Source organism: Bicyclus anynana, chromosome 24 (genome assembly GCF_947172395.1).
Source record: "Bicyclus anynana chromosome 24, ilBicAnyn1.1, whole genome shotgun sequence".
NCBI lineage: Eukaryota > Metazoa > Arthropoda > Insecta > Lepidoptera > Nymphalidae > Bicyclus > Bicyclus anynana.
Window position 1 is genome coordinate 7,299,995 of NC_069106.1, and position 23,393 is coordinate 7,323,387.

The 23,393-nt window shown below is 36.8% G+C and overlaps 1 protein-coding gene across 2 annotated transcripts in view; it reads left to right on the forward strand.

Moving 5' to 3' along the window:
• The first annotated feature begins 13,716 nt into the window (after nucleotides 1-13,716).
• The window catches only part of LOC112053315 (phosphoacetylglucosamine mutase), a 28,765-nt gene continuing 19,088 nt past the window's right edge, over nucleotides 13,717-23,393 (forward strand). Inside the window, exons 1-5 of one of the 2 annotated variants that reach the window (XM_052889015.1) lie at nucleotides 13,717-13,924; nucleotides 18,978-19,048; nucleotides 19,972-20,104; nucleotides 21,528-21,623; nucleotides 22,563-22,714. In XM_052889015.1, coding sequence (XP_052744975.1) covers nucleotides 13,821-13,924; nucleotides 18,978-19,048; nucleotides 19,972-20,104; nucleotides 21,528-21,623; nucleotides 22,563-22,714 — 556 coding nt within the window. In that variant the 5' untranslated portion in view covers nucleotides 13,717-13,820. The remainder of the gene's footprint in view (nucleotides 13,925-18,977; nucleotides 19,049-19,971; nucleotides 20,105-21,527; nucleotides 21,624-22,562; nucleotides 22,715-23,393) is intronic. The other variant, XR_008252092.1, reaches the window with a different exon arrangement.

The window sequence follows — 23,393 nt, forward strand, 5'->3', positions numbered from 1 at the left end:
AACTCTATTGCTTATGTTTTAGGGAGGTAGTTATGCTTTATAATAAGTTTGTTGTTGAATTTTAAAAGGGTTCGAAATCGGGCCCAAATACAGAGGCGCTAAAAGGTAGTTCCATTAAAATATATTTATTTGATACTCCATGTGTTGACTTTTGGATAAAGACTTCACTTTTGGGCAGTTTGGGTTATATTTTATTAAGTTTTACTGTGAAAATTAGCATTGATGGCCTAAATTTTAATGTCTACTTACGTGGCATAAAAAAGAGTGGCGAAAAAAATATGTTAAGTAGGTGATTCACTGTTTGTATCATGTTAAGGTAGCGCTGGTTTATGAAGTCTAAAGCAGATTTTAGCAAGTTGTAATCATCATTATCTGCCTAAAAATCAAAATTAAAATTAATTTATTTCAAGTAGGCTTAGTTTACAAGCACTTTTGAAACGTCAAGGTTGACTATTTGTAAAAACTCTACCATCTACGTGGAAAGTAGGTTCTGCTGAGAAAAACCGGCAATAAACTCAACAGTTATTTCAACAGCCAGCCCATATGACCAGGTACTCCCTGCTTTTTTTCACCATCATGTTAACGATAGTGATCGAGACCGACGACGCGCTTTCCGAAACAGGGTGTAACACCACCAATTTCCCTACTCCGCGCTAAGAATTTTAACTGAAAATTTCTTAGAAGAACGAATTACTCAGTATATTGGACCCAGGGATTTGAACCAAGGACCTTATAGCCTATGATCCGAAACATCATAGTCTAACTACTGGACCAACATGGTATTTGTAATTCCTGCGGCTGCCTACTACCTACTTATGGAATTATTAGGTACCTAATTATTTTTTCATATTAAAATATTGAGGGGCGGTCGATAAGTGAAATTTTTTTCATCACGAAATCTCGAAAACCTCTTGGCGTACAAAGTTGAAATTTGGCAGGGAGGTAGTTTGCAGTTAGTAGACGTCCGCTAAGAACTGATTTTGCAAGAGACTGAAGCGGGCGTTATATCATAAAAGTAACTGCTGGGTTTCGTTACCTTAATAAAATCTGTTTTCGAAGTCGGTGGTAGTTTCATTAGTCATGACTTGACCAAATGATAGGTAACAAGGGTTCTAGACCTTTGCTTACTTTAAAAAAGCGTAAACACTTGGCCAGCGTATCCTTAAGAATCAGTTGAGTAATTTTGGCAATAAAAAGCACTAAAGAATTCAAAATGTTGGTAATTTTTCGAGTAATGGACATTTCTTGTTTTATTCAGGTATAGTTCACTTTGTTGTGAAGTGTTTATTATACGAAAATCAAAACTTTGTTAATTTTTAGGGTTCTATAACCTCAGTATATAGTTTACCTCAAAAGGAAAAATACAGAATCCATATAGGATCACTAAGCCTGTCTGTAAAGTCGGTCAAGAACCTTTCTCTGGAACTGAGGTATCGAGTTGAAATTAAAACCATGTACCCACAAGTCTAGACGCGTGATAGCCCAGTGGACATGACCTCTGCCTTCGATTCAAAGGGTGTAGGTTCGAATCTGATCCGGGGCTTTTCAGTTAGGTGCAGTTTCAGAAATTAATTATCACGTGTCTCAAACGGTGATGGAAAACATCGTGAGGAAACCTGCATACCTGAGAATTTTCTGGATTCTCTGCGTGTGTGAAGTCTGCCAATTCGCATTAGGCCAGCGTGGTGGACTAATTAGCCTAACCCCTCGCACTCTTAAATCAGCCTCGTGCTCAACAATGAGCCAAATATGGGTTGTCAATGATGATGAAATGATGAGGTACGCAAGTCTACAGTCCCTTGAAGCTGTGAAAATATAACTCCTACCTAGGTATATTACTCCTTATTAGGTATATTCAAAAAGACGTGATTCTATTAAAAAAAATACTATTAAAAATTAAAGTTATTGTATGTTTAAGTATAAAAAAAAACAAATACGTTGGTTTTTTATACCTATACCTACAAGTTTATTTTAAAATTATATTAAAACTATCTATTTTCTTTTTATATTCTCTACAAGTTAGCCCTTGACTACAATCTCACCTGATGGTAAGTGATGATGCAGTCTAAGATGGAAGCAAGCTAATTTGTTAGGAGGAGGATGAAAATCCACCCCTTTCGGTTTCTACGCGGCATCGTACCGGAACGCTAAATCGCTTGGCGGTTTGCCGGTAGAGTGGTAACTACCCACGGCCGAAGTCTCCCACCAGCCAGACCTGGACAAATTAAGAAAATCTCAATCTGCCCAGCCAGGGATCGAACCCAGGACCTCCGTCTTGTAAATCCACCGCGCATACCATTGCGCCACGGAGGCCGTCAAATCTATATCTTTCTACTTAAATTGACTACCTAAGCCTAAAATATAAACGGTAGGTACCTAGCACCAGACGAAATCGTGAGCATCCAACAATAACTCTGACCATAGATTTAATTCGAAACCGAATCAAAAAGTGCTTTTGATATTTACATTCCGGCGTTAGTGTGGGTACCTCCGCGGAGGCTGTGTCGTCCGCTCATTACTGCGCCCTAATTGCGAGACTCAAACGCGCCGCGCGCTTTCATCTTGCCGACAGCCGCGCGCAGTGCATGAGCGATAGCGGGTGAGCGTAAGCGACTTTAAATCTATACTTATAATAAAACTGGTCGTTTTTTGTTTGTCTTTCTGTCCGTGTTTTTTTGTTATTCGGGCTTCATGTTGAAACTACTGAATGAATTCAAATGAAACTTTGCACGGTTTAAGACCATAATACGAAGAAGGTTATATGATAAGTTGTGAAATAGGGCTTGAGAGTTTACATTGATTTCCACGCGGATGAAGTCGCGGGTGTCCGCTAGTTAATAAATATTTTTTCATTTCGGTTTACACCATAAACCTAATTAATAATTAATCTAGAAGAGTTAGTAAGATTATTTGTCTTAAAACTATCAAACTGTGTTAGTATTTTTAGTGAATCTAAACATATAAAGGAGATGGTCCATTTTAGGTCCACTCTTGTACCACGTATCATTAAACTTTAAAAAATACAAGGATTTTATTAAAATCTAAATAAGTGATTAAATCTAACTGATTAAAAAGAAATAAATAAAATTAAAACCCAAGTTTTTAAGTTGTATCAAGATGGCGCCCCTAAAGCAACTATGACATGACAATTGACAGCAAACATCAAATCGACTACTTCATTGAAATCCACCATTATTGCCTTTAGTAGTGTTGCATTTCTTGGGAGAGAATAAATATTATTTCGAAATAATTAAAGTTAATTTGTAGATTTGTATAATCAAAAATAGTTAAAAAAATATTTTGTACAATGACTGATCCTGGGCTCCATACAATTTCGGATCATCTTTATATTAATCTACTTACAAATATGGCCTGTGGCCACCGCTACCAAGCGTGACACTATTAGGCAGCTCAGCCTCTCCTGTATTGACCCCAGGATGCTGTTGTGGCTATCGCGAAGACGCTGTAGGAGTGAAACTGCCTTCTTACGCATGAATTTTATTCTAGGTTTGAATAGGATTTTTATGACACTAATGTTGACTATACATGAAAAGCAAAGATTGTCTGGATATTTGCAAAATAAATAAGATTAAAAAATAACAAAATCTATTAAAAATCTTTTATCGTAATATATGAAAATTCATACAGTTATAGCTTTCTTACATTAAATGTAACATTTTTCAATATATGAACTACTTGTAAACATAAACGCACAAATAACAAGGATATTAGTAATTTTGTTTGAACGCCCGTACAAATCTAACGATCACTATGACCTACGACGTCATTAAATCGTACCATTATTTATGGGGCGTTTTTTAGAGATTCGTGGCAGTGCCGCAAATCAGACCCTTTTAATCCCTGTAGCTCCGAAAGTAACTTATTTATTAACATACTCCTAATTTCTAACATCATCATTATCAACCCATATTCGGCTCACTGCTGAGCTCGAGTCTCCTCTCCTCCTCCGGTGTGCAGGTTTCCTCACGATGATGATCCTTCACCGTTTGAGACAAGTGATATTTAATTTCTTAAAATACACACAACTGAAAAGTTGGAGGTGAAAAACTGTCATCATCCCAATTGCTCTCTAAATTGGCAAACACAAAAAAGGGATATAAAAGTAAAAGTTCAACTCAGTTTATTCGAAAAAGTCGCAGAAATTTAAGTACCTACAAATTATGTATTGTCAAGTAAGTTCAAGTAGGTATCGAGGATAAACAGCTATTAAGGATTCTAAAGCAGTGATTCAATTTAACAAGCTCAATGGATTATAGGACAAGCTTAGTGCTCCTACAATATGTAAGCAAATCACTAACCCCGCTACCGCTTGTGCGTCCGCTACATCTCTAACATCTAACCACATTCCATATCCACGATACAATGTTATTGAAAAACTTTTATCATTTAAATGCGAACCGTATACCCTCACAACTAGAGCCATATTCCTCTAGCAATTGACATTTGAAAGTCATCCGAACCGCAAATAAAGGTTAGTATAATGGGCAGTAATTGTTTTTATTCATTTATTGCTCTTCATATAAGCTGAAAGGTGATTTTAATGGTCGCTCTGTTAGCATGGCTTATCATTGAGTTATAGGATTGTACTAATTTTATTGGTGCCATTCGGCTTAGCTTTATAATTTCTACGTCCTACATGCGTTTAGACGGCCGAGGCTCGGTATAAATTAATTTAGATATACCCTCATTTTATACAGATTAATTAGACACTTTTATTGGTGTTTCGATTGTAGTGTTTTATTAATTCTTTAATTTATTTTTTTTGGTTTTGGTTTATAGTTTAAGAGGATTGACACTTGGATTAATTTCTTGGTGGAGACTTAATGTCTGATGATGCTTGGGTTTGAAATTAATTGTAATTTAGGTAATTGGAATTTAGGGTCGAGATTATAGCATTTCTTCTGTCATAGTCATAACTAAACTATCTCTAATCAAATAGGCACTTTGGAGTCAACTTTATGCAAGTTGACTCCAAAGTGTTTTAGGTAAATATTGTGAAATGACAATCAATATAGTATGCACCTACGAATCCTGAGGTCTTAGGTTCCAATCCTTGGGTGAACTTCGAAATAATTAACAGCCTCAGAAGTAAAGGACTTGCTGTAAAACTTTGTCTTAGAACAAGGAAGTTGAAGTCTGGGGTGAGGAAGTCGTCCGTATGTGGAGTGTTGCTAGGGTGCCCATATTAGCTTAGGAGAAGGGATATGTTATAGGGTACGGTAGGGGTATGGTGGGGGTAGATTAGGGGTATGGTAGGGAAGGAGTGGGTACACTTATGTTAATAAGTCAGTGTTAGTTAGTGATGTAATAAATAGTGGATAACGAGTAGCGGGTAGGTAACTAATAGCGGGTAGCAGATAGCGGGTAAAAGCGGGTAGTGGGTAGCGGTAGAGACCACCGCGACGCCATTGTGCTCGTGATGGGATGCGAGCATTAAGATGATAGTCCCGTACTGTAGGTACAGTTGGACACGACCAAAATCCTTTGCTGAAAATTTGTTTAAGTATTAAAACCTATAGGTGTAGATTCTATGATTTTAACCCAATGTCAAAACAGGGGTTCTATAAAGGCAAAAAGTTAGCTAAAAAAATATCTATTGTATTTTATTATTTTTTATTTGAAAGAGAATATTTAAAAATCCACCATTTTCTTCACTTCCCGCTAGTAGGTTTTAAGTAATTATTTGGTACCTACCTACTTAGGATGGAAGGTATTCAGTATAACTGGTTTTTTTAGAAATCATTGAAAATCGGCGTTTTGAGTCCCTATATAATAAATTTATATGTATATACTATAGGGACTAATAAATAGGTACATGTCCAGACAGACATGCTGATCCTTTGCACATAGAATATGTCAGCCGTTTTGCTAACAGCCGAAGCCGATAAGAAATATTTCAGAAAAAGGTGTTTGGTATTTTCCCGAAAAACTGAATTGTGGGACGTGGCTCTAGCGATTTTACCTATTACTTTTATAGCAGTACATAACTCTCGGTAAGTAGTGAAACAATCGTATTATAGTGGAAATTATCATGTAATTATACAATAAAAATGCTTGAAAAGAATTACACTATAAGACTGGCTCCTTAAATATTGTTAAATGGTGATAAACGAAAAAACCCTGACTGAGTTTGTTGTGGGCTCTTCTCGGACCAAGTCGCATTTGGAACCCTCGTATCTTTAATTTGAAGCTTTCGACTAATTACCACTATCATAAATAATAACATTACCTGACGTTTCAGAAGTACTTCAAGTAAACTAAAGCCGGATTTACATTTGTCTGACAGAATCGGTATCATATTTTATAAGGCAACCTTTACACTTATGTGTTTGACATGTCGTGATAGCTTCTGATGTGCCGCACACAAAATGTATAAAACTGATTCAATATGCCTAGTGGGAGTTTTCAATATTGCGTCGACGTAAACGCGAATTTATATGGAACGGAAACAGTTGTGCAGTTGTCCACTAGATGGCGTTGTTTCAGTTCATTAGAAATTCGCATTTACGTTAACGCGATAGTAACAGTATCAAACTGCCACTAGGCCCTCTGTGTGCCTAGTGGGAGTGTTCAATATTTTCATACTGTTACTATCGCGTTGACGTAAACGCGAATTTATATGGAACTGAAACAGTTGTGCAGTAGTGCCATTAGATGGCGCTGTTGCAATTCCTTAGAAATTCGCGTTTACGTTAACGCGATAGTCACTAGGCCCTCTGTTCTGTGTGCCTAGTGGGAGTGTTCAATATTTTCATACTGTTACTATCGCGTTGAGGTAAATGCGAATTTATATGGAACTGAAACAGTTGCGCAGTTGTCCACTAGATGGCGCTGTTTCAATTTAATAGAAATTCGCGTTTACGTTAACGCGATAGTAACTAGGCCCTCTGTTCTGATGCGTCACAACACGATAAGTCAGACAAATATAAATCCGGCTTAAGCCTAATTTAAATAAATGAATGTTGTCTTAACTTGACTTGATTTACTTGTACCTTTGGTTAGGTAACAAAAGTAATGTGCAGCTGCGGTCGACTGTACCTCGAGTTAGGAACGGAGGCTTTCATTAGAGCGAGAGGTTTCAGCGTGGGAAAGCTGCGGGTGGTATATGAGTAGGTGGGAGTATCCAGTATGTTTCAGCACTTGTCGTTAGTGGTAGATAGAGATTTTCAACCTCGTTACAAGTTAGCCCGTTTCCATGATTCCATCTTTGCGTCATCACTTACCATCAGATGAGATTGTAGTCAAAGCAAAAAAATAGCATTTGACGTGACAAAGCCCACGACACTCTTATTTCGGACAAAAATTCTTGAATGCAACAAGAGAAAGGTACTTAAACAATGGGGATGATGACTAGGTTTGAATATATTGATTTTTATGATACATTCGGGTAAATAAGGTCAATGGTAACTAATTTATACATAAAAAGCAAAGATTGTCTGGATATTTGCAAAATAAATAAGATTATAAAATTTCAAAATCTATTAAAAATATTTTATCGTAATTAGATGAAAATACATACAGTTTTAGCTTCCTTACATTAAATGTGACATTTTTGAATATATGAACTATAAACATAAACGCAGAAATAACAAAGATATTAGTAATTTTGTTTAAACGCCCATACAATCTAACGATCATTAATTGCCTACGACGTCATAAGATCGTACCATTTTGTATGGAGCGTTTTTCAGGGATCCGCGGCAGCGCCGCAAATCTGACCCTTTAAATCCCTGTAGCTCCGAAAGTAATGATCGCAGATACCCTGTTACTTTTACAAAATTGCTTTACTATTAGCATACTCTTAATTTATATACATTTTAAAAAACTGTCATCATCCCTAATATTGTTTTTCAAAAATAAATGTTGATATTTTGCTTATTCCACATAAAAATTTTAATAAAAAAAATACAACCGACTTCAAAACCTAAAAACGTACCCACTAAACTAAAAAGCGAAAATATCATCATAATATGTTCTACCTGCTGATCAGTATGAAGGCGGTGCTAAGCCGGCATATAATTTTCGAAAGTTCCCCTCAATTTCTCCAGGATTCCATCATCAGATCTTGTCATGATGGCAATGGGACCAAATGGGGACTATACCGTTTCAAACAAAAAAAGAATTTTTGAAATCGGTCCACGCGTCTTTGAGTAATCGGTGTACATACATAAAAAAAAAAAAAAATACCGACCGAATTGAGAACCTCCTCCTTTTTGAAGTCGGTTAAAAATACTATTTAAGATCTATTGCTGAATCAACCAAACCATAGAGGCACCTATTAACATAGATGTAGGTAGAGCGAATTTCCATTACCCATTATGAATATGGATGCCATTACAATTTGATGTTTCCAAACGGTTGCTAGATAACGTAATGGCGGAACTATACGTATGGTAATAACTTAATATCGCTCGATGTAATTCCGATAGCGTAACTACCTACCCATATGATCAAATTTTAACTGTTTTTGATCCACCTACTAATGGATTAACGGTAGGCAAGATAAAGATGGGCTGGTTCGTTGGTTCAATGGATGTGGCTTTTCATTTGCGGTTGAAGGATACGGGAGGAACCACAATATGATATTATACGAAAGCACTATGCGTGGTGGATTTACAAAACAGAGGTCCCGGGTTCGATCCTCAGCTGGGCCGATTTTATTTAGTCCAGGTCAGGCTGGCGGCAAACACATACCGCCAAGCGATTTAGCGTCCGGTACGATGTCGTGTAGAAACCAAAATGGGTGTGGATTTCATCCTCCTCTTAACTAGTTAGCCCGCTTCTATCTTAGATCGCATCATCATTTACCATCAGTTGAGATTGTAGTCAAGGGCTAAATTGTAAAGAATAAAAAAAAGCTCCAGTTGCTTTGCTATAAAATCAGAAGTTAACCAAGTAGGTACTTAGTATCCGTGGGCCAGAAAAACGGCTTGCCGTTTTCCAAACATAAATTCCTATCTACCCGGATTTCGAAGACTTAAACAATGTTTATTTACTCACAAATAGCTAGGTACTTAGGTATCTACCTACCTATTTACCTAATACCTAATAGTTATTTCAAAGTTTTTTATAAACTTCTAATTAGAAATTTTTCATTACCTTTTTGGTCACTATCACTTCTAGTTCAATTAAAACAGAAAATAAATCATCATCATTCATCATTCTCAACCCAATGCGGATTGGTAGACTTCACACACGCAGAGATTGAAGAAAATTCTCCAGTATGTATGTAATTCTCCTCGATGATTTTCCTTCACCGTTTGAGACACGTGATATTTAATTTAATATACTTAATGCACACAACTGAAAAGTTGGAGGTGCATGCCCCGGACCGGATTAGAATCCGCATCCTCCGGAATTGGATGCAGAGGTAAAATTTTTGAAATATGTATGTATGTCATCATCATCATCATCATGTCAGCCGATGGAAGTCCACTGCAGGACATAGGCCTTTTGTAGGGACTTCCAAACATCACGATACTGAGCCACCTGCATCCAGCGAATCCCTGCGACTCGCATGATGTCGTCAGTCCACCTGGTGGGGGGTCGACCAACACTACGCTTGTGCGTGGCCGCCATTCCAGCACCTTGGGACCCCAACGGCCATCAGCTCTTCGAACTATGTGCCCCGCCCATTGCCACTTCAGCTTCGCGACACGTTGAGCTATGTCAGTGACTTTATGTACTTAGTACTTATTCCAAAAATTTTAACAAACCTCAAATTAGGTAAGAACATCAATTTTTTTATTACCTTTTTGATCACCATCACTTAGTTCATTCTAAACAGAGAATAAATCAGTCGCAGAACATTAGCGCCAGTTAGCACGCTCCACTGACTGCCGCCAACTAATTACTAATTAGTGGAACTGAAATAACCGCCCCTAAGTCGAGCGTAATCTAAGCTTGAAAACCTCGTGATGGAGAATTGATTATTATTTATGTCAACTCTCTTACTGATACAATGTTGTGCTGGAAACTGTAATTGATGATTTAGGTATGGTTGGCGTGCATGTTGTCGATCAGGGCATGCACAATCAAGAAGGATTAAACAAACTGGGAGAAAAACATCTCTCAGGGTATGCAGTGCTATAAAGCATGTATGAAATGCACGCCACTGGGTATGGATCTTAAAGGAATAATATATGAAGATCCATCACACCCAAATAGAGCAACAAAATTGTCTGTTGTTTCTTGAGAGGGACGAGGGTAAACCCACACATCGGAAATATATAACTGTGTCCTGATCCTTACCCTACACATAACCAATTATTAATTTATAGGTAGGTACTACCGACAATGATAATTTTATAACTATAGACAATGATAATTTTATACTATAGATCGGTTACGTCCCTACAAAAATTACCGCAAAAAGTGATCCGAATAGGCTACAAAACTGAGCGCACACATGCACAATTTTGTCTTTAATTCCATTATTTAGGTATTTATCTTTAAATAGTTTTTACACTTCCGGAACACAACTCGACATTGTAGTCGATATTTATTTTAACAACGTTCGTTGTTGACCACAACTAACATTGATATGTGGAAATTTCCTCTTTTGACCTCTCTCATTCTCGACTCGAGCTCAGCTGTGAGCCAATTATGGGTTGATAATGATAATGGTACTCACCATCCCCAGGTTCCAAATCCGTTTTCCTATTGGTACTTAGGGTGCCCAATTACCTAAATAAATAAGTAGGGCAAAAGTACCTAAGTACCTTCAAAGAGTAAAATAATCTTTTGTAGATTTGGGTGTACCTACTCTTCTATAACAAGATCCCCTAGACTGTGATGGACCTGCCAATGCATAGCTTTAAGCAATGTGTTAAAAAACATTTGCTTAATCGAGGTTACTACACCATCGATGAGTTCCTTAATGATAAAGTTGCTTGGAGGTCGTTGGAGGTCGATCAGCTTTCACACAGGAAGTAAAACTATAAGAAATTGTAATGTTGTCATCAAGTGTAAGTATATTATAATATTGTATGATTTTTTTAAAAAGAGCAACTCTTAAGTTTCTTGCCGGTTTCTTCAGCAGAATCTGCCTTCCGAACCGGTGGTAGAATCTTTACAAATCTTAGTTACAAATAGTCAACTGACGTACCAAAAGTGCTTGTAAACTGAGCTTTCTGGAAATAAATGAATTTTGAATTTTGAACTTTTGACCTACGTACCTACCCAATTGAATAAGTTAGTTAAAATCATTAGTAACAAGCCAACTTGCAAATCGAGTTCCAAGTGAAGTCATGTTAACATAATTAACATACAAACAGACAACAGTGTTTCTGTATGTAATTAGTTGTATCTATCGTTTGTATCGGCTAATAACAGGTCGTACTTCAGTTACAAATTGTGGTTAATATCACTGTTGTAATGGCCGACGCGAACTATATTACTTATCCCATAGGTTCCCAACTTTATTTTGCCCACTTTTGAACGCGACGGGTAGCTTGTACCACCAGAGGCGTCTCTAGATCACGTAGCGCCCGGGTGCTGTCATCACCCTAACGCCCTCTAGTACCTATTAGATCAGAGTTAGAGTTCAAAAATGTAGGATTTTTTGTAACATTCGACAGTTTTAGTTTGGGAAGACAGGTGCAAGTTAGTAACGCCCAACGTAAGTACACGAGTAAAATGAATTTTATGGATAGAATAGTATACAAAAATAACAGAACACAACTTTGTTCATTTATAAAAAAAATGAAATAGTGGTGCTCGGGCTCCCCTAGGATCGCGGCGCCCGGGTGCAACGCATCCTGCACCTTAGGTAGAGACGCGAGGAAAAACATCGAGGACTTGTGACGTTGGTTGGTTTAAAAGATCTTATTAGAATGTATGTATTAACACTAATGATTTTAAACTTATTTCGTGGTTGTTCATTATGAATGATATTTAAACGGGTACATACCACGATAAAACGACGAGATTTTTATTGTCGATATTTCGACCCAGTTACATGGATCGTGGTCACGACGGGACTGAAGTTGCGAGATGAGAAGTGAAGTCAGCTGTTAGGGGCAAAAACATTGGATTGAGATCCATAATCCACGCATTATTTCCACGGACCGCCACTATATACCCCGAGTAGTTCGAGAAGCCATTGAAATTCGAAAATACAAAAATTTCAATCGGGAAGATGGTTTCAAACTAGCCAGCGAGTGGAACCCGGTGGTAGAATTGTGCAAACCAAGAGGGCGCCGCGATACGCATAATAACAAAAGCGATGTCGTGAGTGTGGTTTGCCTAAACAGCCAAAAACGCGAGGTCGTTGAAAAAAGAAAAAGAACAAGAAAGAGGGTAGATCGATTTTGCCCCTAACAGCTGACTTCACTTCTCATCTCGCAACTTCAGTCCCGTCGTGACCACGATCCATGCAACTGGGTCGAAATATCGACAATAAAAATCTCGTCGTTTTATCGTGGTATGTACCCGTTTAAATATCATTCATAATGTATTAACACTCACTAACAACACAACAACATCTTCTGTCTGACATGTTCTCCATACCCACTAAATATTTTATGAAAAATTACACTACTTTTGTATGATGAGTGAGTTGTTGCACAAATCACCAAGACGGCAAAACAGCGTGACATTAAGAACGTTGCACAACAAAGAACTGAACTTAAGTCACCAATCAACCTCTTGTTCAATAATATCACTGTCAACAAAATCTCCATTTTACGATAATAAATGTAAATATGAATGTTATCACCTTTATGTATTTAGGAACTCGTAAAATTGTTGCCCACAATCTACAATCTATGAGAATATTTCTTTATCCAAAACGCTTCATTTATTAAGCTCCAAAAATAGATTTTTTTTTGCTTTTCACCAATAGGAGCCCATTTAAATAGCCCACTACCAGTACTGGACCAATGACCATTATTCATTTATCTATTGAAGTTAAATTTCCATTTAAGAAAAATACGTCACGTCATTAATTAATTTAACATTGTTAGAACAACACTATATTTTTTTAGTTTTAAATTATTCTTTGTTAATTTTCAATTTGTTTTATATTGTGTGCATTTCTTCTTCTTCTTCAATAATTTGGTGGACGCTATCATCCACTTTGAGATCCTCTGACCTTCAGATTTCTTTTTCAGACGGAACGAGCCCTCGGCGAGGACTTAGTATTAAATTAGCCAGTAGCCTTGATGAGGTCGTGACTAACTGGTATCTACCTACTTATTCCTATATTTTACTAATAATGACAAGAAATAAAATCCGAAAGTACATGCCTCATCAATTCACCCATTAGATTTCTTATAGATAATAATTACCTATGAAAAACTTTATTGGTCAACGTGTAAAAAAAGGAAAGATTCAAGGGACTCCAAAGCTTTTCACGTTTTCCCACCGTTTTTCAATCAAAACATAGAAAATCGAAGTTACATTAATCTTACCTACCTTATGCCCTCTGTTGTCAAAGTAATTGAACTTTTAAAATATAAAAGGGGTTCATTTCAAGGTTTGAAATATGAGAGCGTGGTGCGCCATCTAGTATGTAATAGCATTATTACTATGCAAACCTTACATCAAAACAAAAAAAAAGTAAATATTATGCGACAAAATTCATAGATCATAAAATTGTTGTTAAACGTGTAATAGTTAAATTACTTTTACAAATGGGCGGTTAACTTTTTATCGACTGACTGACACTTTGACATTTGAACATGACAAAAATAGTAATAACTCGCCGCTGTCATAGCGGGAATGTGGAAATCTGGTTTGTTGATTCAAAGTGATTGTATCTGAATTATCGGCCTTATAAAATAATTTCGCCGAACAGAATGCCGCCGAGTAGCCTTCGAGTCGTATACGCGTTCGCCAGGGAGATGCATCCAAAAACTACGGACGTATTCATTGAATATGGCACAGCTGGGTTCCGAACCAAGTAAGTCCAGTGCAATTTATACAATAAAAAAGTCAATAAATGGTTTTCCCCAATTCTAAACCTATGTCTAAGTGATGATATTACGAAACTAGTCATTTCACTTTCAAGTTTTTTCTGCTTGTCACGTAAGCACTATTGAAGGATGTACGTCCTTATAAGAAACTATTGTCGCAAATTGTGACTCATTTACTAGTAAGCGTATGACAATTTATAACGGGAAGTAGCCGAGATTATGGTCGATGACACCTCGTTAAACAATAAGCGGTTATACACATCCATTCAAGCTTTTTACACACAAAAAAGTACACAACAATCATGTATCGTGTTGCATTGTCGTAAAATACCGTCTACGTAATTACAAATGCAACTCTGACCTTGGAATTAATTGTGGAATGTTGATATTAACCTGTACTAATCATTCTACGTGAACTAACATGCATTTTGTAATTAGTTAATTAGATTTGAAAATGTTTAAATATACATTTTTGATTAATAAAATGGTATTTGGTTGAAACTTGGTTGATTTTATCCCCCTTAAAACATACAGAAATTAGTGTGTATTTGAGCATGTACTTATTAACCTAGTATTTAAGTATTTATTAGATACTTACTTACAAGATATAGAGTCATTTGAACATATTGAAATAAAATTATTGCAAGTGTTTACTTCTATACAATATTTTTCTTCTATAAAATTTTTAAAAAGTTATGTCATCTCTACCACTGGTTTGCCAGTAACTCAGCAGTTGCTCTTTTAGAAAAAAGTTTTATATAGTAGCAGCAGAAAAAGACAGCTTTAGCAGACACCCTGCGGTTCCACCAGCCAAAACTCCCATTCGTGGGAATACAGGGATAAAATATAGACTATGACATTCACAAATAATGTGGCTTTCTGTTGGTTCAAACATTTTGAAATAGATTTTGAAGATCCTAAAATAATCCCTAAACTGACAAACCCACAAAGTTTACATCTTCATTATATTAGTATGTAAATCATCCCTTGTCATTGCTTCTGCAGTTAGCTGGTCAATTTGAAGTCCTGTGCCTGATCTTTCACTGGTTGTGTCGGTCTGCCGTCCCATCAGACTATGAGAGTGAGGGTAAAGAGAGTGCACTTGTGTTTGTGCACACACTTGTGCACTATAAAATCTCCTGTCTACTCGGTTAATCTCACTGTGGGATTGGCTGCGGCTAATATGAAAATATATTGGTTTGAGAGCATATTATTAATATTATTACTTTATAATAATAATAATAATAATAAAGCTTTTTTTTAATTCCCATTTAGATAGTAGTAATCAGTATCTTAAAACTATTCCAATTAATCTATATATTAAATAATTAATTATATTATGTACTAGTTAATAATGGGCCCCTTCGGGTATAAGCCTCCTCCATTTGTCCCTTTCTTTTGTGAGTTCCATCCAATCTTGGCCAGTGGTAATTATTACTTTATACCACCCATATATTATAACACCCACTAGCAATTTTTGCAGAAGAAAGCAGAGCTAATAATTGCTTCCAACTTTGTCATCAATATTCTCCAGACCTTTCCACTCTACTCGATCTCTAGCCTGGAGTCTGGAGGAGGCCTATGTCGAAAGACAACCTGATTGCTCTGGTGTATAAATTAGGTAATAGTATTAGGTATATCATATGTATTCAGTAATCAGAGAATAAAGGCTATTTTTATTTATTTTTTATTATTGTCATCAATATAGTTATGAATCCAAAACTGTTCTATAATTTATGAAAATAGTATTCAAAACCAAAAATAGTTTCAATAAAAGTTGCCTGGGTATGCATACAAAGGCAGCAACTGTCCAAAATGGTTCCAAAATATTTGGGCAAGCAGCCAAGCACTCTGCTTTATAGACATGTAATAGATTCCTTATCAAACACTTAGTTATTGATTGTTATAGATCAGACAGTTATAAAAATAGTATGTTTTCAGTCTTCTAAAATATAATATTTTATACTATCTATACACAAATTTTTGTTTGTTTAGCTGAACACATTAATCTCAAAAATTGGTTTGAATTGAAATTTTTTCGCTATTGGATTGATAGATAGAAAGTAATGTGATTAAAAGTAGAAAATTTCTTGTTTCGGCAGTGGATATTGTTAATGTGGATTTGGAAAATGTCAAGAAATGGGCTGATGCACATGGCCTACTTGTAAATCCTGGAAAGTCGCAGGCCATGATTGTAGGAGGTCGACAATTACGGAGTCGTATTCATTTTAAAAATTTATCTCCTATAGTATATGACGGCACACCAATACCCTTGTCAAATACAGCAAAAAATCTTGGGCTGAAAATTGACTGTAACTTATCGTGGTCTGGCCACATAAATGAGGTTAGTAGGCGGATCCATTTTTCGCTTCATTCCCTTAAGCGTTTCCAAAATTTTCTTCCTTTACGTACTAAAATCTTACTTGCCCAATCCCTTCTCCTTCCTATTCTTGACTACGCTGACGTTTGTTATTTAGATGCGACAGAGGAGCTACTCGACAAACTCGATCGACTTCAGAATTTGTGCATCCGATTTATATACGGATTGCGCAAATTCGACCGTATTTCTTATTTCCGTAATAAACTGAAGTGGCTCCCTATTCGTCATCGCCGGAATATCCATATACTCACGACGCTGTTCAAAATCTTAAACACCTCTTCTCCTTCCTACTTGCGGGAGCTCTTCCGCGAATCCCCACGCCGTCTCAGACCGGTGCGTTCGTGTGTAAAATTAAAATCTCTATCTGTGCCTCCCTATAACACTGTTTTTTGTGCTAAATCTTTTTCAGTTATCGCAGCGCGTCTGTGGAACTCACTACCTGATACCATTTTCAAAAAAAACCCATCAGTTGATACCTTCAAACATCGACTTCGTGAACACTATCTTTCTTTATCATCATAGATATATTATATGTATGTATGTATATATGTATTTATTTAGTTATTATTTTTATATAGTATTGATATGTACTGTTATAATTTATATATTTATTTCAATTTATTTATTAGTGTTATTTTTAATGTATTTAATATTATTTACTTTTATTATTTATGTATTAAGTATAATATGTTTTCTCTCTTTTTTTTCTGTTGTACCTATCCATTTCTTTTGTTTAAAATCTCTCCCACTGCCAAGGGTCACTGGCAGAGATCTCTTATAGAGATAAGTGTTTCCTTGTTCACTGTTTTTCTTTTTTACTTTTGTGTGTTACTATTATTGGTACAAAATAAATAAAAAAAAAAAAAAAAAAAAAAAAAAAAATTTGTTTTTTTTTTTAGACTGTTGAGTTTCTTGCCAGTTTCTTCTAAGCAGAACCTGCCTTCCGAACCGGTGGTAGAATCTTTACAAATAGTCAACTGATCTGTCAAAAGTGCTTGTAAACTGAGCCTACTTTTATTAAATGATTTTTGATTTTGATTTTACACCAGTTTATTGAAAGAACATATAAGTACTTTTTGATTTGTTTCAATTTAAGTAATTTGAGTTTGTATGTGTTTGTAGTTTTAATTAAAAAAAAGCATACAAAAAAGCAAAAAGCATACTGTAGCAACAAATAGTCACATAAATATTGGACATAAGGAAAATGATTACTAGAGAAAATCATGTGACCTTAAAATTATAGATTATGTGAAAGTTTGTATAACCATTTATTATCTTTTTACACAAAAACTACTGGACGGATTTGGCTGAAATTTAGAATAGCGATAGGTTATACTCTGGATTAACACTTATATTACTTTTTAAACCAGAAAAATCACAGGTGTCCATTTTAAATAATAAAAAAATCTCTAATATCTAGCTTAAGTATTTATGTATTGTGTAAATAACAATGATTTCTGCATGATATTATGACAGGTTTATTAATTATATTGCTTGCGTAAATGTATACCGGTTTGGTTTAGTAATTCTTGTAATCACATAATCCAATTGCTTTCACTATCAGTTGAGTAAATGTGATATTGATTATAACTTGTTGTGTTTATCAGATTGATAACAAAAACTAATTTGCAGTGTAGTTCTGAGAATTAGGGATGGCACAACACATTGTAATTAGCCTATGACAACCCTATTCAGAGCTGTGATAGCCCAGTGGATATGATCTCTGTTTCCGATTCCAGATGACATAGATTTGAATCCAGTTAAAAAAATAATTTATATATTAAAATAATTTTTAATAATTTAAAGAAAATAATTTGCAAATGCTCTAGCAAAGTTTGATTGATTGAACGCGGTAAAATCAGGAACTACTGGTCCAATTAGAAAAAATCTTTCAGTGTTAGATAGCCCAATTATCGAGGAAGGCTATAGGCTATATATTATCCCCGTATTCCTACGGAAACGGGAATCATGCGGGTAAAACCGCGCGGCGTCAGCTAGTAGTTAAATATTTTCATTTGGAATTAATTTTGTGTAATTTACCTACTTTGTAAAGAAATAAAATTATTCTTTTTCATAATAATAAGTTAATCTGTGCATATCTTATCCCGCAAAGTATCACCTTCTTCTATTTAATATCTGATTAAAGTCTAAATGTCACGTAAAAGAAAGGAATTATACGACCATAACCCACCACGCTATTTAATGAATATTCATATTGTTTAGCAACCATCATACCAACATCACACAATTATTTTGGAACATAGTTAAAAATGGAACCGACTTCAAAGACTCATTTTAGTTATTTTGATTTTAACACAAAATTACTAAATCGATTTTCATGAAAATGAATTGGGGCCAATCTGGAAGCTCTTTCAAACTAAAAAATAATTTTCAAAATTGGTTAATAAATGACGAAGCCATGAGGTAGAGTCCTTTTCATGAAATAAGTCTCGCGGCTAAAACTATAACCAAAGTTGACAAGCGTCTTAAACAAATGATAATATGACCGCTATTACCAAATGACATGATGAGCGCCGTTAAGCCACTGGAGGACTTCTTTCATGAAAAGGACTTTAACAAACATTAAAAAAAAAAATACACGTTGATTTGAGAACCTCCTCCTTTTTTGAAGCCGTTTGATAAAACTTGTCTATTTTCAGAGCCAATCTTTTGGAGCATGTCGTTTACCGGATGGGACTACTCGCGGTTCTTCGATCCCGATGCAAGAATGGTTAGTATTTGTACTAACCTACTTCAAAAGTTAGCAACCATCATACCAACATCACACAATTAATTTATTTTCATGTTCTATTCTTAATTTTATTAAAAGTACAAACACATACAAACTCAAATTACTTAAATTGAAACAAATCAAAAAGTACTTATATGTTCTTTCAATAAACTGGTGTAAAATCAAAATCAAAATCAAAAATCATTTATTTCAAGTAGGCTCAGTTTACAAGCACTTTTTAATTCAAAAGTTAGAGGGGTGTTATAAGTTTGACGTGTCTGTCTGTCTGTCAGTCTGTATGTGGCACCATAACTCTCGAGCGTCCTTAGACATATTTGATGAAAAAAAAAACATACATACAGCCAAACATAGAACCTCCTCCTTTTTGGAAGTCGGTTAAAAATCGGTTGAGCCGTTTTAAAGTTGTGGGGGTGAAAGTGCGGAAGAGTAACTGAAAGTCTGCAAATATACTTAAGTGGGGTCTCAAATGAGTGTGTAATTAATAATTTCATGACATTCGTGGGATTTTAAAAATTTTCAATCAATGTTATACTAGCGGACGCCCGCGACTTCGTCTGCGTAGAAATCAGTTTATCACAAATCCCGCGGGAACCATGAATTTTTCCCGGATGAAAAGTCCCAATGAATAATTAAAGTCTATTTCCATTACAAATTTCAGCCAAATCGCTTCAGTATCCGCAGCGTAAAAGAGGAACAAACAAACATACTTATAAACAAACTTTCGCCTTTATAATATTAGTGGGATATTTTATTATATACATATATAAGACAGAGACTGGATGATGAGTTGACGAGTAATAGAGACGAATGGAAAAGATTAACATATTTTTCCGACCCTACTTAAGTGGGATAAGGGTAAGGATATGATGAATATATAAGACAGAGACTTTATTGGTACACAGGTCGTACCATAGGTTTGATGATAACCGCGTCCCACAACTTGGAGCCCGACAATGGAGTCAAGCTCATCGACCCCGATGGCGAGATGCTGGAGCAGAGCTGGGAGGAGATCGCCACGAGATTGGCTAACGTCAGGTATCAAGATTCGATATTAACATAATTTATACATGAACCCATAATATCCCTTGATCACGCCATCACGCGTGAACGGCTGGACCGATTTCACTATTTTTTTTTATGGTTGTGTTTGTTATTGTCAGAAGGTTCTTATACCAGAAAAAAAAAATTAAAGTGGTAGGGTAGGGTAAGGGTAGGGTAGGGTAAGTTAGGGGTAGAGTAGGGCAGGGGTAGGGTAGGGGTAGTTAAAGTTTACATAGTTTCACGCGGACGAAGTCGCGGGCGTCTGCTAGTAGCATATAAAAAACAATACTATAAATACGCTACACACTTATTCTGAGGCAGAAAAATGTATTCATAATATAATATTAACTAGATGTAACGAGGATGATGACTAGATTTGAATAACTTTATTTTTATTAGATATTCGGGTAAATAAAGTTAATATGTAAAAAATAAAGATTGTCTGGATGTTTGTAAAAGAAATAAGAAACAATTTCAAAATCTATTAAAAATCTTTTTTTGTAGTTAGTTGAAAATTCATACAGTTTTGGCTTTTTTACATTAAACATTTTTCAACAAGTTAATCAGAATTATTGTTATTAGGTGTGAAATGAGTAGCTATTTAAATCCTCATTTTTAGAGTTCCGTAGTCCACAAGGAATCCTTATAGTTTTGTCATGTCCGTCTGTCTGTCCGTCCGTCTGTCCACGGTTTAGCGCAGAGACTATTACTACTATAGCTTGGCAACTTCGTTCGTAACACTCCCGATGGTCCGCGCGGGCCTGGGGCGTGTAGCGATGAATGAAAAAAAAACCCACGACTGATGCACCTCACTTCCCTGCGCGCACGATTTCACACTTGGCCAGTCTTTCCCCCCGTCGCCTGCATATCATGAGTGTCATCAACGAACTTGCCAGACTATAGCTACCAAAATCAAGAATTTCGTAAATAAAAAGTTGATCGTCTCATCGATGAAGCTACTCACGAAAAATTATCTTGATAGTAATCAGTTGTAAAAAATGTTCCACGGATCCCTGACTATTAGTATAGTTCCGTCGACTGACTCTGATGCTGAGTGACTCTGAGTTAGCTACTCACGAAAAATTATCTTGATAGTAATCAGTTGTAAATAATGTTCTACAGATCCCTGACTAGTAGTTCCGTCGAATGCTGAGTGATTCCGAGCTTGAATTTAGTTTAAAAATAACTAGCTGACGCCGCGCGGTTTCACTCGCGTGGTTCCCGTTCCCGTAAGAATATGGGGATTATATATAGCCTATAGCCTTCCTCGATAAATGGGCTATCTAACACTGAAAGAATTTAACAAATCGGACCAGTAGTTCCTGAGATTAGCGCGTTCAATCAATCAAACAAACAAACAAACAAACAAAATCTTCAGCTTTATAATGTTAGTATAGATTATTTTATCTGCTTGCAGTGACAATGACTTGGAATCAACAACAGGGGAGATAATAAAGCAAGTCAACGCCGACATGGCTCTGAAGGCAAGCGTGTACATCGGAATGGACACGAGGTATGTCATATTTAGAACAGAGGTTCCCAAATTTTTTTATCGTCCTGCGCTCTTGCGCCGCACAGAACTTGCAACCACCGAGACGAGGCGGGGAGGGGTGAATGCGCTGCGACGTTGGAGCGGCACCGCTCAGTTGTTTATGCGTTACAACCTGACCTATAAGTATAAAAGGACGCTCAAGCATGTAGAAAATTTTACTTAAAAACTGGACAATTTTGCTTTGACAGTTTTAGAATTATTGGTAAAGAAAATTATACCTAAAGGACTATAAATACCTTACCCTTACCTTATCAGCCGATAGACGTCCACCGCTGGACATAGGCCTCTTGCATGGACCTCCAAGCACAACGATCTCGAGCCGCCAGCATCCAGCGGCTCCCTGCAACCCGCTTGATATCCTCGGTCCACCTAGTGGAGGATCGCCAGACACTGCGCTTTCCGGGGCGGGGTCGCCATTCCAGCACCTTGGGACCCCAACGTCCATCGGCTCTTCGAACTATGTGGCCCGCCCATTGCCACTTCAGCTTCGCGACTCGCTGAGCTATGTCAGTGACTTTGGTTCGTCTGCGGATCTCCTCATTCCTGATTCGATCACGCAGAGAAACCCCAAGCATAGCTCGCTCCATCGCCCGCTGAGTGACTTTGAGCCTTCTAATAAGGCCCATAGTCTAGGACTATAAATATATTCCAATATTCAATAAAATCCCAAACTCAGAGCAAATTCAACCTTAAGTATAGAGTTTAAGGTTGAATTTGCAAATGCGACAAACTTGAATTGAGTGCCAAGAAGTTGTGTTTGGCACTCATTGAGTGGGGATGCTTTTGGTCGCTGATTGTGCATCCACTTTTTAATAGGAGATCGATGGTCACAGCATTACTTTATTAACAGACTGTCCAACCGCCGCACCGCCCCCGCACTAACTCTCGTTCTGTGACCAGATATACAAGCCCGCGGCTCGCGGCGGCGGCTGTCCACGGCGTGATAGCTCTGAAGGGCACGCCCAAGGAGTTCGGCATAGTGACCACGCCCATTCTACACTTCTGCGTCAAGTGCAGGAATGATAACACATATGGGACACCCACCGAGGAAGGTATGTAATGTACGCTTTTTCCCCACTCCCACCCTGCCCCTACCCTACCCCTACCCTACCTCTATTTTACGCCTACCCTACCTCTATCCTACCTCTGTGTAACGATAACTGCGAGAAGTCCCATATAAAATTTCACTCCCTCTTTTAAAGGTTAGGGGTGGATTTAAAAAAAAATGATGCACAGTATTTTTGTTAGTCACAGTCTGCATACCAATTATTAGCTTTCTGCCTTGGAAATTGCGGAATGCGCCAACAAACTTCCACCCCCCATTTTAGGAAAGTGAGTGGTCAGAAAAAGACAAAAAGTAGCCTATGTGACTCTCCATCCTTTCAACTATCTCCACTTAAAAAATCACGTCAATTCGTCGCTCCGTTTTGCCGTGAAAGACGGACAAACAAACATACACACACTTTCACATTTAATATTAGTATGGATAATGTCACCTTGTATATTAATTGATTATGAAACACGGCTAAAACTCACGTGATATTAGATCGGAGTATGCCCGACTAGTTTCGAACCCATACCATAGGAACAAGATAGCGTTAGTTAGGTTTGCTTACAAGAAGACGAGTTTAATGAAGATGACATTAATGAACCGTCGGAGAGTGTAACGGAATCTCCCAGCGCGCAATGCGAGCAGCAGCGCGTCGCGCACCCGCTTCGCAGTTTGAATCG